The 18,771-nt window shown below is 38.6% G+C and overlaps 1 protein-coding gene across 1 annotated transcript; it reads left to right on the top strand.

Annotated features, from left to right (window-relative positions):
- The first annotated feature begins 12,395 nt into the window (after nt 1–12,395).
- On the top strand, nt 12,396–17,234 carry LOC140789013 (zinc finger CCCH domain-containing protein 17-like). Its single transcript, XM_073138588.1, has 10 exons — nt 12,396–12,476; nt 12,581–13,032; nt 13,116–13,211; nt 13,293–13,382; nt 13,499–13,600; nt 13,723–13,869; nt 15,364–15,483; nt 15,572–15,631; nt 16,779–16,876; nt 16,952–17,234. The coding sequence occupies exons 1-10, from the start codon at nt 12,452–12,454 to the stop codon at nt 17,091–17,093; spliced, it is 1,332 nt and encodes a 443-aa protein (XP_072994689.1). The 5' UTR covers nt 12,396–12,451; the 3' UTR covers nt 17,094–17,234.
- The last annotated feature ends 1,537 nt before the right edge of the window (nt 17,235–18,771 follow it).

The following is an 18,771-nucleotide window of genomic DNA, read 5'->3' as shown; positions in this document are numbered from 1 at the left end:
TGATAAAATGAGTTGGAAAGCCGTGAAACTTTAGGTAGTCGCCCAGAAAAATTCAGTCCATCATATCAAAAGCTTTAAAGAGGTCTTCTTTTAGCATGAAGGAGCCCACTTTGCTTTTGGAGAACTTGAGGTAATTAACCATCTCCTGAGCTACGATTTGATTGTCACTAATTTGCCACTAGGGGATGAAAGCAGCTTGTGCTTGAGAGATGATACCATCGAGGAGTGGTTTCATTCTAGAGGCCAACACGTTTGCAATGGCTTTGTAGATAACATTATAAATGCTTATCGGACAGTAGTCTCTCACCGTAGTATCTCATGCCTTTTTTGGAATAAGAATAATAATAGAGTGATTAATTCCTTGCTCCATAATGCCTGAGCTGAATAAGTCTTTGATTGTGGCATGACTATCATGCTTTAAAAGATCCTAGTAGGACTGAAAAAATCTAGCATTAAAGCCATCTGGGATCGGGGCTTTATTCGGCCTCAAACTTTTGATTGTAGCTTCTCTCGGTGAGAGCATCATAAGATGAAACCAAAGTTTGAGGAATATCATAAGGAGGGCATAGAAAGGCACTATGCAACTGAGAAGTATTTGAGGAGGTGAAAATCTGTTTGAAGTGATCAATGAATAAGTTGCGAATAACATCTGAGTTATGAACCCACTCGCTTGAGCCTAGCTTGATACCAGCTATAGAGTTACTACGTTTCCTGGCCGAGGCGAACGTGTGGAAGAATTTAGAGTTTTTGTCTCCCTATTTAAGCTAATCATTTCACGATCTTTGTTTCCAGTAGATCTCTTCCTTTAGGTAAAGGTCTTTTAGCTGGCAACAAATGAATCTTTCTTTGTAAAGATTTTTCTTAGAAGCAGCTTCAGCTTAAATCTTCATGATCATCCTCTCTAGACCTCTGATATAAAATGAGAGTGAACCAGCTTCCTTTTTTGCCCAACCTATAATACAAGTCGCTAATGCCGCCAGGTTACCTATAAAAGGAGAGTTAGTAATAATGACTTCCTACAAGCTTGACGACAGAACCCCGAATATGAGTGGATTGTGAACCACTAATTCTTAATTCTAAATCTCTTTGTATAGGTCTGAAAAATGATACTGTGTTGAGAAGGGGGGGATTGTGGTCTAATGAAACTGCCGAAAGATGCAAAATTTGGGCTGTCGGAAAGAGATTGTACCACTGAGGGGATACTAATGTTCAATCAAGACATTCATGGATGAGACTATTGAATGCTCTCCTATTTAACTAGGTGTACGCTGACCTGAGAAATCCAAGTCCAATAGGCTCGCCTTCTTGATGCATTCAGCGAACCTTTTTACTTGAGAGAAAGAGCTGGGGAAGCCACCCTCTTTCTCTGATCGATTGCTTGATGTGGTTGAAGTCACCAATACAACACAGAGGTGTGATGCCATTAGTGAAAAACTCAATCCTTTGCCATAGCAGAGGGTTGGACTTACAAGAGGGTCATCATAGATACCTGCAAGGACACGACGTGTGGCCGGCCTTGTGCAGCTTGCGCGGGGGGTTGCCACGCGCCCCAGCTGCTGTTGCCGTAGCTAACTGACTGCGGCCAACTGGCGCGGTGGGCCTCGCCACTGCCGCCGTAGCCTCCCTCCTCCACCGCCTTCTCTCTCTCTATCTCTCTCTTGGTCACTCTCTCACTCTACTCTCTCTCTACTCTCTCTCACACTCCTTCCTCTCCTCGTTGCCGACGTCGGTCCGCCGCCACCTCCCCGAAGCTGCTGCTGCCGGTGAGATCCCTCATTCTCTCTCTCTCTCTCTCTCTCTCTCTCTCTCTCTCTCTCTCTCTCTCTCTCGCGCCCTAAGCTCGGGCTCATCGAAGCCAAGCCGCCGGCTGGCTAGTAGCGGCTGGTGCCCTCCCCGCCAACCCGGGTCCGCAACCCCCTCCCTCACCTTCTCTCTTTCTTCTCTTCCTCTTCTCCTCCTCCTCTTCTTCTTCTTCTTCTTCTTCTTCTTCTTTCTTTCTTTTTCTTCTTCTTCCTTGGCTTCTTCTCCTTCTTTCTGCACAGTGCTGGGCTCAGCCCAGCACTAATGGCAGAATTAATTAATTAATTATTTTATTTATGTTATTTATTTAGGTAATTTTCTTCTTAATTAATGCAAATAGATTATTTAGACATTAACTATTTTAATAATATTATATATTCTTCCATATAATTTTATTAATGATAATTTTTATAATTAATGCTTAATTAGGTATAAATATAGGTAATACTTATATTTATTTATTTATTTATATGTCTATTAGATTAATAGATATATTTGTAAATTATAATTATTAGATTTATATTCTAATACCCTCATCATATATATTTTAAGTAATTCTATTAATTTATTATATATGATTATTCTATAACAAATAAAATACTAGGCTTATTTAGTAATTTATTTATTATTTTATCGAGTAAAGACTGCATTGTCCCTAATTAATCAAGATAGTATATGAATTATAAAATTAATTATAATTAGACCTTGTCTATACTTATAGTTATTTAGCCTTTTATTTTATTTTATTTTATAATTATATATTTAGAAATACTCTCATATAAAAGGAAACAGACATCTTCTCCTTACATTATAACTAACATTTTATGATAATAATATAATTATAGTATTTGAATCGTATCTATAATATAGACTTAGTTATGTAATCAAAAATAAAGAGAAGTGATTTTAAACCTAATAAACATTTATATTCTAATTGAATTAATTCTAATTAGATAAACGGCTAACATCATACTACTTAAATATTTTCAGATCCCGAACCCCCTTATGTGAGAACCTGTGGACCCTGACGATGAGTTGATGTTTGACTGACGGACGTGAGAGATACGTGGTTTGTGTCTTCTTATCAGAGAGCATGTTTTGGCCTCCAGCATAATTATATAATTTTATCTAGAGATGATTACAATCGAGCATATTTTATCATACATTTGATTATGCTGATCTAGGATATGAGTACATTAGTGATATATATAGAGATAATTGGAGATAATTTTACTATTATGATTATATACCGAGTTGATCTGTAGCATGAGTATGCATGTAATAGATTAGTATGAGTATGCATGTGTTGACTACATAGTGGAGACTATATGGTATCATTTTTCTCTTGATTCTTATTCCACCTAAATTTCTGTTATGCAGTGACTTATTATCGTAATGGATATATGCATATGATCTGTCATTTAGAAGGAAAGTATGAAATATGATTAATATGATAGTTAATAGAAAGCATGAGTATACCCGAGTGGGCGCGAGGGTTAGGATGCGCTTGGTGGATGATTGATCGCTCGACATAGTCGCGATCCTATTGGCCTTACGTCTGAGGTCGTTAGTCTGTGTGCGCAGCAGATATTTAGACACATGCCGTTTGCTTGGGCATATGTGGCGAGTTATCCTCATGAGGTTTCTATTAGCTAGGAAGGGTGCCCGGTCTGGATGGATGTTGATACCTTAGTGGGTGGCGGGGTATGGTTATATTTGAGATACTCTTGCGGGTGGCGGAGTATGCCCTGAGCCTTCGAACATGATGTTGAGACCGGGTACCGAGTGTTGACTGTGCATAGTGGTCTAGTATGATGATATTATACCAAGATGTCGGTGATGATCGTGATGTTGAGAAATACATATCATTTCATTATCATCTGTTATACCTGATTATCGATGGTCAATATGCATCATAGGTGATTGCATTTGATATCATAGCATGATCGTGATCGGCATGCATCATATGTGTTGTATATGAGAGAGTTATGATGATGGTATGATATGGAGATTTATTTATACATTGTCGAAGATTATATATTTTATTAGTTATGACATGATATGTTATCTATTTTTTATTTATGTATTATTGAGGAACATTCATATAACATGATGCTCTTTCTGATTCATATTATTTAGTACATGATTTATTCTCTGTTTGGCATCACTAATTCGGGGTAAGGTCTATTCACTGAGCCTTTTACTCATGACTTTCTTTATTTATTTCTTTTTAACCCCCACAGATATTATGGTACGTGATACCCCCTTGAGATATACTGATGAGATATTTTAGAGCAAAGATGATGTGAGCTATAGATGCGAGACGGTATAGATGATAGTTTATATAGAAATTGAGTTGTACTAGTATTTGATATTTGTACTCTTTTATATTAGACGATTATTTATATAATACAGGTCGAATCATGGTGTAGTCTTGTATTAGTTGTTTTAGTTGTATCGTGATGGTTTGTTGTGGCCTGTGTAGGTCCTGCAAGATTATATAGTGGTCTAGTATATATTATTATGGACTTTGATACTCATATATTAACATGTTTATTTGGTTAATAGTATGATTTATTTGGTGATGGATTATGTGATCATGGATAGGTTAGCAGGTAATTTTTGATGATGTCATGATTATATGTGCATAGGAGAGCATCTGTGCATGACGGGCCCCGCCCATACTATCGCGTGCGCCGCGCGTGCCGTGTGGGCGCGTGGGCATGCACGTGCCCGTGCCGGGCGGGGGCGTTACAGGTTAGATGCCTCAAGGATCTTGAGCGAGATGTTGTTCGAAAGGAGCCAAAGCCAACCAAATCTTCCTCTGAGAGCTAACAAGGTGGTGATTACGAAGATGGAGAGAAGAGATTATTTTTTCTGATTTCTTCTGTCTGCACTTTGTCTGAGACAAAAAAGCAATTGAAGCACACGAACTGTGGAGGATGGCTTTGAGATTTCGAATCGTCGAGGAGCCTCCACACCCTCCACACCCTTGACAATTCCAAACAATTAGTTTCATGATAGGTTTCGCGGTGAGTCTAGCTTAGCCATGAGACAATAGATTGGGAGAGCATTTAATATCAGCCTTTTGGACACCATAGTGTTTGGGTCTAAATTCACTAGGAGGGGTGTCGAGGTAGAGGAATGGGGTCTTTTGGGGGGAGGATAGAATAAGATTGAGTAGGGAGGTTTTTCTTTTCTCGAGAGGTGTGAGCGAGGATGGAAGGAACGGTCAGGATAAGGGGAAAGTGGGCAACTTTCTACGTGGAAGGGACTTTGCATACAATTTTGGATTTGTTGCATGGGAGGGAGAGGGAGAGCCTACACTCGAATATGTAAGAGACTAGTACATATTGATTGGTAAGAGGGATTGAGTGGAGGGGATTTGGTCACTAGCATGTGTAATAATGAAAGGAAGAGTGGAGGTGAGGTTGACAGGCCGGAGATTAGTGATAGGTTGGGTATTGGTGAATTTAACGAGATGAGAAGTAACGTCCCCAAGCAGAATTGGAACCGAGATTAAACTACCCGGGCTCTCTTTAGAAACCAAGCTTGAACTGTTGTTGATGGAGACAACGAGAATTTTTTAGGAGGGGGACAAGGCCTGATATTGACAACAACTACTTTTAGAAATGTTTTCCCAATTGAAGAACCACTATAGCCGACACCTAGGTCTTGAGTGATAGCGACTTCAAAGAGGCCATCCTTGCCGATTGACTCATCCATCCTTAGTGATTAGACCGGGAGCTGGTGATACTAACTTGCATGAAACGAGGAACGTTGTGTTGTTGGGCACTACTCCGCCCTGTGTTATGAACCAGATCTGAACCGATTCATACATAAAAAAATTATGAAAACTTAGTTAATGGTAGCCTCATGAGTTAGGGTTTTAATGGCTCTGGTTTCACCTAAATCAAAGGTCTGGATGAAAATGTATAAATAAAATAGTGGAGGAAAGTCGAAATAGTGCAGAACGGTAAATATTCAATATTATGGTGATCGTTGGAGGGTGGTGTATGGCCAACGGTGGTGGTGGATGGCCGTATAGTAGGGTGGCAGCTAGAAGAATGTAGTGGATAGGGTTTGGATACTTAGAAGAGTTCTATGGTTATAATTTACTTCTATGGAGATAAAAACGATCTAATCGGTACAATAAAAATGGTAAATGCGATAATAAGAAAATAACTAAAGTCAATTAATTCTGAATGCTTGGATACTTAGATTAATAAACAAAAAAGCCCACCTCGTTATATATAGAGGTCAGGTATAATGAGTCTTACTCAGACTTATTCCTAAAAGCTTATTTGACTCGAACTAAGACTTACCTTAAATACTTATATGACTTGATTGAACTTGCTTTAGTAGCTTACATGACTTAATTGAACTTGTCTTAGTGGCTTATATGACTTAACTAGACTTTCTTTAAAAACTTACATAAGCAAAAATCAATTAAAAGATAAATAGGCTCAATCTATCGAGCCCAATATTCTCATGAAATAATCTAATCTGATCTTGTTTGCATCAATCCACCATGCTTCCTACCACCTTATCCTCAAGGTGTCCATGGTGATTTTCATACCTTATGTCACTCTTGAATTACATATCCTCAATCTCCATGTGGGTCTCATTTGCCACAAGGAGCAGGGCCCCACGATGGGTTCTTCTCAAGGGCAAACTTGTTCGAGCCATAGTTTACCCTAGCTACGGGTGGCTCGGGCTAAATCTTAGCCACAAGTAGTTTGAGCCAAGTAATAGTGCATAATGTTTAGACCATAGCTCGGACGTTGCTGGTCCAAGGAAGTGAACAATCATGATAGTTTGGGCCAGTAGGGCCTAGTTCGTTGCTAGTGAAAAGCTAGGTTTTCGGGCCTAGCTTTCATTGCATAAGAGGAAGATGTCCTCGGCCCTTGCACTGGTGGCATCTCCAACACGATAGAGGTGGTAGTGAGTTTCTGTGGTGGTGGAGGGGCCTCCACCGAGGCCGGAGGAGGAGCGGTTGTGGTAGTTTGGAGCTCTCCTCCATCTCCTTCAAGGTTGGAGCTTGTCTTGTCATGGGTGGCTGATTCAGGTGTGGCCAGTAGTTCTGGTTGCGTAGAGGGGTGGTGTCGACCTAGGATAATTGCCATCAAAGCTTGGACAGCCTTCTCGATCCTCTCGGAGCTCTCCTTGGCTCTCTTCGATGATTCTCGCAACGAGTCCATAGGCTCTACCCATGCCTTTGCCCACGTCGATGGCTCTTCACTGACAATCGCTAGAGATGGTGGTGGCATCAGGGAAACACCCATAGGAACAAAGATGAGTTCCTGGTCCTCCATGAATGCTTCCATGAGGAATGCCGACTCTTTCTCTCAACCAATCGATCAGAGAAAGAGGGTGGCTTTTGACTTTTGACTTAGGGTTCTAATGGCTTTGGTTTCGCTTATATCAGAGGTCTAAATGAAAACTCAGTAGTAGCCTTTTAACTTAGGGTTCTAATGGCTTTGGTTTTACTTAAATTATGAAAACTTGTGGTAGCCTTTTGACTTAGGATTCTAATAGCTTTGGTTTCACTTAAATCAGGGGTCTGAATGAAAAGATAGAAATAAAATAGTGGAGAGAGATTTAAACATGGCATAACGGTAAATATCTAATATTGCGGCGGCCGTCGGAGGGTGAAGGACGGCCAAGAGTGGTGGTGGACAGCCGTATAGTAGGATGGCTGCTGAAGGAAGATGGTCGTTAGGGTTTGGGTGCTTAGAAAAGTTTTATAGTTATAATTTACTTCTATGAAGTTAAAGATGATCTAATGACTACGATAAGAATATTAAATGGGATAATAAGAAAATAACTAAACTCAATTAATTCTCAAAACTTGGATACTTGGATTAATAAATAAAGAAGCCCAGCCCTTCTATATATAAAGGTCGGGTATAATGAATCTTACTTGGACTTAGTTCTCAAGGCTTTTATAACTCGAACTAGGACTTATCATAGAGACTTACATGACTTAATTAAATTTACCTTAGTAGCTTACATGACTTAATTAAACTTATTTTAGTGGCTTACATGACTTAAGTAGACTTGTCTTAAAGACTTGTGTAAACATGAATTAATTAAAAGATAAATATGGTCAATCCATCGAGCCCAATGTTCTCATGATACGATCCAACTTGATTTGCATCACCTTGGTCGCCACCGTGTGCTATTTTTGCATCGATAAGAATCTAGTGGCAAGGCTTGTGTTTATCTCACCACTAATAGATAAATGACCTAAAGACCTAGCTGAAGCATTCAGATCACTAAATTTTGGCTTGAGAAGATTGATGAGCTTTGGGTGGAGACGAGGGGGAAAGTCTTGTTTAATATTTTTTTTCTCCTAGCACGCTCTGATGGATGCAACTCAAGCTTTTGTGCCCTATCTTGGCATAGAAAAATAGAACCTTAGACGTTAAAACTTCACTTTGATCTCGTAGCACCCCCGTTTGGTGGCAAGACCGTAAGTGAGCTTGGCAAGGGATCCATTATATATCAACAAGGATTCTCATGCAGACGAACTTTGTCCACTTCAAGGGGTCCGTGGCGCTTGATTCTACTAGCTCACTTATGCACATTGCTAGAGGAATAGCGATCTTCATGAACATGAACAAGAGAGGGATGCCATGGAATTGGACCCACATTTTTGACTTTGAGAAATCCCATTCATTCACAGGTAAGCTTGGCTATAAAGGTGCGAGGACAAACATGTCCCAATTGAAGAACCAAGAGCTCTAAACCAGCTTTTCATTCATCATGTTCGAGTTCAAACACAAGCAAAAAAGTGTTCTTCCCAACTTTGACGAAATCGAGAGATCCCTCCATGTACTAGGCTTTGGAGAGTGCATCTGATACACTTAGTTAGGATCTTTTCTTATTGCATTAGGTGTTTATTTTCATCAAAATAAAATTCCTGTAGATCGTGTTCGAACGCAGGTGAGGTCGCGTTCGAACGCCCTTGAGAACGCCTACATCAAGTTCGCAAATACAGAGAACGCATATTGTGCATTCGAACGCAGTTGGGCGAGTTCAAACGCTTGCGTTCGAACGCCTACATCGCGTTTGCACATACAGAGAACGTCTTTTGGTGTGTTCGAACGTGATCGGGTGCGTTCGAACGCGATCGACGGGAAAGTTCTAGAATTAGAGTTTCATATTATTTTAGGACTTGTTGACTAGCCTCTATATATATGTGGATGGCAGCCAACTTCATTATGCTATTGGATTATTGATTTTTTGCCTCCTATCTTCTCTTTAGACTTCTCCCTCCTTCCTCTTTACCATCCTTCCACTTCTACCGTTGGCAAGGTTTCTCCTAACTTCTAATCTCCCTCGACTATCGAGCCACCCCTCTTATTTGGGATCTTGACCACTTTGTTCTTTTCGTCTATATCCCTTAATAACATCCATCATCTATCTTCATCTCCATATCCATCCATAAACCTAACATCCAATCCACCTATCACCACCACCATCACCCACGTTATTTCGTATTTTCGTCCCAGTTGTAGTTTGAATCCGTGAAGGGCGTAAATATAAAAGTTGTATATTAGGGAGTTATGAATCTAATATACTTGGTTTTGTAATTTTATGACTATCAAAGAATATTTGAAAAATATTTTCCCACGGTTGTGCGGATTGATTCCTGTAATACATCCAGATCTTAAAAGAATCGTTGCGTAGCCTATCTTTAGTTCCAGATCTTAACAATTTTGTATCAAAGCTTATCAATTGGTATCAGAGCTTATCAAAGTGGTATCAAAGCTTATTAGCATCTTTCAAGCCCGACTGGTTGAAGTGTTTGGAGGTAAGTAACTTCTCCACCAAATAGATGGAGAAGTCATCCGCTAGAGGTATAATCTCCTCTACCCCATTTTCACTAGAGAGCTGAGAACCTACTGACAAACTCATCATTTGCAGCATCCATAGCAGTGAGCTAGCATCAAGATGGAGGAAAGGAAGAGGCAGAAATGACCACCTAGAGGAGGGGAGAGGATAGTGGAGTGGAAGAAGAGAAGGGGAGAAAGGAGCTAGAATGGAGAAGGTGGAGAGAACGGCCCGGACGGGAAGAGGAAAACTAGAGACTCGCTTAGGAATATGCAAAATTGCACTACAAGATGCTTTTAGATAGGGGTGGCAAAAATTAATCCGACCTGATAACTCGACATAATAACTCGGCTATTAATCAGGTTTGGATTTATTCTAATCGGGTTCGGGTCATAAACAAGTCAACCCGCCTAACCTGATTATTAATCGGGTTATGTTCATATTTATACTACTGAACCACTTGACCCCTTTAACTCATTTAAGTATACGAGTCGGGTTGATTCAGGTTGGGTCAACCTGCCAACCATTATATATATATATTCTAACCCTAAGACCTAACTACACACTCTCCAAGAGGCCAATACTAAAGATGTGCCATCGTTGCCCTTAGCCCCTTACCCATGTCCGATCTCTTCACGTTGCCAGACTCTTCACACTACCAGATCTCCTCACGCCTGTCCGATCTCCTCACTCTCGCCGTCGGATCTCCTCACCCACCGAGTAATATTGTCGAATCTCCTCACTCATGTTGCCGGATCTCCTCCTCACTCATGCCATCAGGTCTTCTCACTCCTCTACTGATCACCTGTCAAATATCCCCCTCACTCATGCCGTCGAATCTCCCCCTTACTCACACTGCCAGATCTCCTCACGCCACCAAGTAACATCGCTGAACGACAACGTGGTCACCCTCACCCATCGACGTGCAAGTGTGGTGGCGACTCCCTAGCTTTACCACTCTTCGACGATGCTGCTCCACGATAAGTGTTCGCTCGTCAACGGAGGCAACCCTTATGTGACTACAACTCCTTTGGCATCGAGTACCCAATCCCACCAATTGAGCTTAGCCTCGAGGTGTTCTCGCCTCACCACCACAAGAGCTAGAGATGGGACTCCATCGCCATGGAGGTCCACTCCTAGAGCCTCGTCGTCACTGACACTTTGATCTCCACCGCCGCTTCGCCAACTCCGACAACACCTCCACAGCTAGAAGTCGGTATAGATTTATTACTAAATATTGTCAATAATTCTTCTAGATTTGTGTTATGTGTTATATAATTTTTATTAGTTTGATTTTTGTTATGTGTTATATATTCTAAATCTTGTTGTATTAAGTTTTTATAGTAATCTTGTTTTGTAAATGGATTAATCTTGTTCTATAAATGGGTTAATTTGTTTTGTAAATGGGTTAATCGTGTTGTGTAAACGAGTTGACTATGTTGTATAAGGAATACAACACATTTATTAAATTGGTAAACGGGTCCTGTTATGTTACCCGTTTAATAAATGGGCCGTGTTCGTATCTAGAAATTTGACCTATTTAATAAACGGGTCATGTTCGTGTTTGCATTATCTTGACCCAACCCAAACCTGACTAACCCGACCCAATTGCCACCGCTACTTTTAGATGGGCAAAGTGTTACGATCTGATCTTCCCTCAAAAAGCTTAATCGTCTCACAACTAGTTTTGGATGAATTTGCACAGAAATTTCGAAGGTTGTTATGGTTGATCTAACCGTTGGATCCTACTGAAATTTGGATATGTTGATTCTCTTAAAGAGAGATTTCTAACAAATCCAAGATCTCAAGATTTGAATGACTAGATCTCGAGATAACGAGCAAATAGTGATCGAAAGTCGGAAGAATTCTTGCTTATTAGCCTTTCAATGGCTAGATAGAAGCTATGAAAATTCTTCATTTAGAGTGAAGGGGGAGAAGTTACAGCAAAAGAGGCGGGGGGATTAAGAGTTAGAGAAGGCTGTCCAAGGACTTGGGCGGTGGAAGGAAGGAGGTGGGAGAGGGCGTTGATGGCTAGAGCAAGGAGGAGGGGAAAATGGTAGCAATGTCAATGCAATTACTAGATTAAGATCAAATTGGAGTTTCCTCCATATATTTGTAGAGGCTAACCCTAGACTGACCTAGATAAGGACTCAATCAACCAATACCACTCAACCAACTTGAGTCGAACTTGAGTCGAACTCGAGTTCACAATACATCTCATGACTCGACTAAAACAATTAATTGACTTGACTATACTCAATTAACTAATTAACAAGCTGAGTCAATATTTAGCATGTACTTGAGTTTATGACTTAACTAACAAGGCAGCTGCTAAAAAGAAATACAAGAAATCAAACTAGATAAATAGGCTTATCCCAATGAACCCAATGTGCCACGAATAAATCCAATCTGACTGGGTCGTATCACAAAGCTCAACTTAGGTATGATGTTCACCATTTGAATCATATCTATTTATAAAATATGGATACAGAATTTTACCATTGTTTGATCACCTCTGTCTGTGCAGACATTTCCGCTAACTCAATCTCACTAGGTTTTGATAGAAAATTTATTACTATTAGCCATTAGCCATAAGTATTCATCAACTACTATAATTGTGGAAGTAAGTGCCACGTCAGCAAATTGGGGGGGGGGGTTTTCTTGGTCACGATATTTGTCAAACTAGGCGAGTTTTTAAACCCGCCAGGGCGCTCCCGCACGGACGTTATAAATGCGGGTTTTACACGAGCATTACTACTTATTTAAAATTTAAACCCGATGCCGATAGAGATTACGAAGAAAATCGGAGACGATGACGATGACGGCGACGCTCTCAGGTTTGTCGCCAAATCTTTCTATTCTAGGGTTTCGATCTTAATTTCGTTGTGCTTTCTTCTTGTTTTGATTTTTCTTCTCTTCGATTTTGTTGGGTTGATCTTAGAACCTCCGAGATCTGCGAACAAGAAGCGGTTCCGTAGGCCAAACGGCACCACCACCTCCAGGGTTTGCTATTATTGGAAGTCCGGCCGCTGCACTCGCCGAGGATGCCCTTTCCTTCACGGGGAGCCACCCACCGATGCGTTTGCGGCAACCCCTTCTTTTATGAAGCGGAAGAACGTGTGGAAGAGGAACCCGGAAACCAAGAACTCCTCTCCGGCTCCCAAAGAAGGATCGTCTAAGGGGGAGAACCCAAGAAACAACACAAAGAACCCCAACTCTCCTCCCAAAGGCGGATACAAGAGAAAGAGAAGAGAAAGTTCCGAGCCTAATGACATTGTATGTCGAGACTTCATCGCTGGGAGTTGCACTGATGGGGAGAGCTGCGGGAATCGGCATGTCTACAGTATAAGCGACGGCTTCTCCCTTTTGGCCCGTCTTGAGGGTCACAGCCAGGTAGATACCGAGGACCTCAATCTTGATTTCTTTATTTTGTATGATATTGTTTTGGCATCTGATGAGAAAGTGCTATTGTGCAGGCTGTTACGGGAATTGCATTGCCGTCATGGTCGAATATGATGTTCTCAGGAAGCAAAGATAAGACAGTGAAAGTATGGGACTGTGGGACAGGGCAGGTTGGTTTGATCATGGACTTTTAGTCAATTGATTTCTTGTGTGTTTGACCTGTTCATTAACAATTATGTGTTTGATAATAGTGTGCCCAAGTCATTACTATGGAAGGTGAAGTCGGTTGCCTCATCACTGAGGGCCCATGGGTTTTTGTTGGAATCCCCAATGCTGTTAAAGTACGACTAGTATAACTTTTTTTTGTCCTTTATTTGTCTGTTTCATTGTTTTTTTTATCAAGAATGTTCTATTTGGTGTACTTGGTTAAGATTAACTTCGTCATTTGACTTTGCAGGCATGGAACTTGCAAACAGGCTTAGATTTAAGCCTTGAAGGACCCAAAGGGCACGTCTATGTTTTAATGATTGGCAACGAGACACTTTTTGCTGGAGCACAGGTGATCTACTTCTATTTCCTTACCAATCTTAAATGCATGCTTCTGCTTCCCTACTTAACAGTTTTTCCATATGATGATCACATAGACCTAAATGAATTCTTTTCTAAATCTTATTGCTGCAGGATGGAAGTGTATCAGCTTGGAGACCTAATGCAGATGGGAAAAACTTTGAATTAGCTGCTACCCTTGGTGGCCATAAAAAATCTGTAGTCTCACTAATTGTAGGCGCAATGAAGCTCTACTCTGGTTCGATGGACGGTACCATTAGGGTAAGTTAATATACTTCTGAAAAAAACCTTGATCTGTTCAGTTTTTGCATGGTGTAAATGGCGTGCAATTGCTTGCTAAGAATAGTCAGTACCTGTTTCATTTTTTTTTTGTCTGTTTAATTCCTCTAGTAAGAATATGTTAAATATAATTTTTTGTGAATGCTTATAAATTTATTAAATGTATGTTTTTTCTTTTCTTGTTCTAATTCATTGATATGTCTCTGAGCACCTTTTAAATATTACAAAAATTATTGTGATTCATAACTCTTTTAACATTTTTAAGAGTAGATAATACAATCATAAGACCAGATATCCTTTGCAAAAAGTGGGACAAAATCCCTGCAATCAAGGGGTATTGGAGATGTACATCCGTCTCCATTAGATGGCGATTATAGAGAGGCATCCTTGATCGTCATTTCCAGTATGAGTATGAATAATTGGAAGCTAGAGAGTAGCTAGCCACCTATCTACAAACTCTTGCAACTTGAATTTTGTGATTCATATCATATCTTCAAACAGAAATTAATTAGGTCTTAGGAGCACCATGAAAATACGGGAGGAAGTATATAAACAGGGGATAAGCTAGAAGAAAGAACAGACTTAATCTTTGGACAGGAAAACAAATTCCAGATGACATCTTCCTGTTCTGAGATTTGGATAGCTTAATGGCAAGGGATGATTTACTTTATTAGAGTGAATTTGAAGATGATTTCTATCTACAAAAGGATCTAGCTCTATTCTTTGCTCAACTCAAGATCTTGACAAGTAGATGGTGATTAAATTTATAAGCCTGAAATTTGTGGTGATTCTTATCTACAGAAGATGTGTAAAAATTGAAAAGGAGTCATCACACAGTCTTTTGTATTTTCTCTGGGTAGTTTGAATGTAATTCTTTACTATTTTATGGATTGTTTTCGTACGCAATTGTTATAAAGGAAATTGGATTGCTTTTACTTTTACGAATTGTGGGAACTATCAGGTATATTAGAACTGTATAAAGTGAGCAAATGTAAATATGCTAATTGCTGAACAACTTTGAAGTATGACTAATGTTTATGCCTTTGCCAGATTCTGGTAGGAAGTTTTCTCCATGTGAATCTTTGTCATGATGTGCACAACAAGAGGATCTTTTACGTACTTGTTGGTTCATGAATCTTGAGGTTTAGCGTGATCTTCTCAATAATTGATGACAGTGTGCAGTTGCTTTCTTTCTTTATCAACTTGTCTTGAGCAAGTATAGTAAGTATTCTCTTTAAGTCTGGTCTGCTCAATTTACTTACAGATTTCATATTGATCTTCTGTCTTCCAAATGAAACATCGTACATCTAATTGAAACAGGAGGATTTATTTTTTTCCTCTTTGTTGCTATGGTTTTAATTTCTATTGAAGAGATTCTTTGAGATCAAACGTAGGTTTGAATGCACATCTAGTTTCCATTGTTTTAAATTTATTTCCATTTGAGTGCACTGGTCTAATTTCTCGAATTCCTTTCAGGTTTGGGACCTTGAAACTTTGCAGTGTACGCATACCTTTACAGCCCACCAATCAGTTGTTACATCCTTAATATGTTGGGAAGATTTTCTGCTTTCTTGTTCACTGGACCAAACGATAAAGGTTAGAGATCTCCATAGCCAAGTATAAATTTTATGAACACCCATACTTTGGTTTTTTTTTTATATTCTGAATGCTTGTTTGATTACAGGCTTGGCGGGCTACAGAAACTGAGGTCCTAGAAGTAACATATACTCATACAGAAGAACATGTTAGTCCTGCACATTGTTATATCATAATATCATATATTTTTTGACTAGCTTGCACTTCTTGCATTTCAGTGTGTTGTTTAAAACTATATGCTTCCTTTTTCAATCTCTTTATGTCTACTGTTTTTGTAGAATATAGACATCAAACTATTTTGGGTGAGGAGTGGAGAAGTCAACAGTTCCTTGGGTGTGTGGTCAAGCATTTATTGCTGCGTACTAGTGACAAGCTAAAATTAGAAGATTTAGGAGAAACTGTGGGCACTCAAAAGTTGAAAGTTGTTCAATTTTACATCAGTGCACTATTATTTGATTCTAATAGCCGGTAAACATACCTTTAATTGATCCAAACTGCATCACTCGTGCTAGTTGTAACATTGAATTGTTCAAAATTTCCTGCAACTTGTAAAGAAAAGAAATGATATCTTTAGATAGGAGGCAGGTGGCAGGACCCATAGGAATCCCGCTGTATAAACCTTTAATTTACTTTCTATCTAATTAGATTAAATGGATGCATTCCAGCTGTTTCATCATATTTTTAGATTCCTCAATTACCGGTCATATTTTTGAACTGCGTACCTAGTTGACCTCATTTGGATTTAATAATAATGTGGTAAGTGAATTTTGGATATGAGAACAGGAGCTCACAAATCCACATTAATGTTTATCACTACATCCGGCTTGATATATAGATTGCCTATTGCATGTAATATTTATTGGGTCTTCAAACCTTGGCCATGTGCCTTTATGAAAATATTCACATTATATATATATTTTTTCTTGTATCTCAAATCCTCAATCAGTTTGTAATTTTCATGATCTATATTAGATTAGTTTTGTTTCTTCGACAAGTTCGACTGTAATTTTAGTTAGAAAAAATTGCTTTGTACTTTCTTTGCCCTAACAAATTTAAGAGCTCTAGGAGTATAAAAATTGCAAAAGAGGAAAATGTACTTGTTGCTATCCTTGCATTATCACTATAAGCTGTGTTGAAATGTGACTTGTGCCTCCGTATTGATGTAATCTTATTCTATGCAACTATAAGATGTGCTGCTCACTTGTCAGCATTTCTATAATGCTCTTTTAAGCGCTAATAGAATTTCATAGTAGATGTATTTCAATTGATTATTTTTGTATATTACTTTGTTGTAGGGAGTGCTTGCACTACGTGGGGTGTACGATAACCAGGGCAGACCGGTCTTACTATGCTCATGCAACGACAATAGCGTCCATGCCTATGACCTACCATCGTAAGTATCTTGCCACTGTATATAAGCATAAGAATTATGTTTGTCGGCTTAACAAATATTTCGTGTGATTTTTAGTTTCAAGGACAGAGGCAGGATTTTCTCCAAGGAAGAAGTGAGAGCCATACAAATTGGTCCCAATGGTCTCTTCTTCACAGGAGATGGAACCGGTGATCTTAAAGTCTGGAAGTGGTTGAGCAATGGGAAATCAGCTTCTTGATTTATTGTTGTCTATGTACATCTAGTCTTTTGTTGTAACCTAAGGATATTATATCATATGGATGATGTATATATATAAATATATATTTGTATATATATTTTCTTAATAAAAAAAGTGTTAATATTTCCTTGTTGATGTACATATTTACATAACCATGAGCTCTTTTTTTTTTTTAACCAAATAATTCGTCCTTATACTTATGGACATGCACACAAGAAAGTTTAATATTTGTGTGGTAGGAATATTAAGCATAAGCATCCACTATTTAGGAAAGTCTTTTTTGAAATTGTTGATCAATTTAGATTTGAAATCCATATATTATACTATTAGTTTTACATCCACTAGGTGCCGATAGATTTAGTTTTGCGCCTACATTGGCTATTTGGAGTAGTTTGAAGTTTCTTCCCGAACCTTTATTATCTCACTTAGGGTTCTTGATTGTCAAAGTTGGATTTGTTTGTCATTACTGTTCAAAATATCAAATAATAAGCTTTATAAATTTTTGCTAGGTTCTATCACGTAAAGAGGTGCATGGTTGTCTAAACTTTTAGTTGTTTTTTCTTTTATATCATTTTACTAGGTAGGTAGTGGATTTATGATTCTATCTATAGTTGTCTTCCCTCCTTACTCGATTTCTTCCTTTGTTTTGTTTCTCCTCCATGTTTCCTCTTCTCGTTTTTCGTTTTAGTTTTTACACTTTGTTATTTTTGTATCTTTACCCATTCTCTCTCATCTTTTTATATGATTGTTCATCCCAAATGCTTATATATATTATGTGTGTGTGGGTGTAAAATTTGAAGGATAAGTAAGTCCAATCATAAATTAAGGAACTTCCTTAGAAGGCTAATGATCCAAGGCAATTTTATTGGTTTTAGTAAAGCAAGTAGCGTTGTAAGAAATATTATATAAGAATAAATTCTCAAGTTTGCGTTTCAGATAAGGTAGAACCAAGTGATCGAGATGATTTGATCATTCCCACTAAGATGTCTATCTTAGATGTTTTCAAGTTTTAAACCTTGTTCATTTTAGGAATAATTTTTTTTTAAAATACAACTCTTTATTAGAATAATAACTAAACATCATAATATCTCCATTCTAAAATTTAAATATTATTTTATTAATTTTAGTAAAACAAAGAGTGTTGTAAAAATATTATACAAGAATAAAACTTAAGTGGGATGATTTAGTCATTTCCAATAAGATGTTCTTTCTTAGGTCCATTGTTGATGTTTCCAAGTTTTAGAGTAAGACTGTGAATAGTAGGAGATGGTGAGTAGATCCTTAATGCGAATTTATGCTACATCTAATAAAACTATAGAGAGTTTCTACAGGAACACATGAATAGAAGGAGATGGTGAGTAGATCCTTAATGCGAATTTATGCTACATCTAATAAAACTATAGAGAGTTTCTATAGGAACACTTGGCAAGTAGCTATCCATTATGGTCCAAAGTAGATACTGCAAGTCTTCTTAGGTTGATAAACAGACTTTGTAGTTGTTGTATATTTTCATGTTCAGATTGCATTCATAAGATGAGTCTAGTGACAAAGGATTGTAGAGCGTGGTGTGATACTCCATTAAAATTTTGGTCAAAACTAAAGTTCCATGGCAGTTCAAAAGTCTAAGTTATGCAATAGCAAAGCCTGACTCGAAGGATATTATAGTAATTAGGCTAGA

This window comes from Typha latifolia, chromosome 5 (genome assembly GCF_019914945.1).
Source record: "Typha latifolia isolate L0001 chromosome 5, TyphaL0001v2, whole genome shotgun sequence".
In the NCBI taxonomy this organism is placed as follows: domain Eukaryota; kingdom Viridiplantae; phylum Streptophyta; class Magnoliopsida; order Poales; family Typhaceae; genus Typha; species Typha latifolia.
The sequence above is the reverse complement of the archived record's forward strand: the minus strand, read 5'-3'. Positions and strand labels throughout refer to the sequence as shown.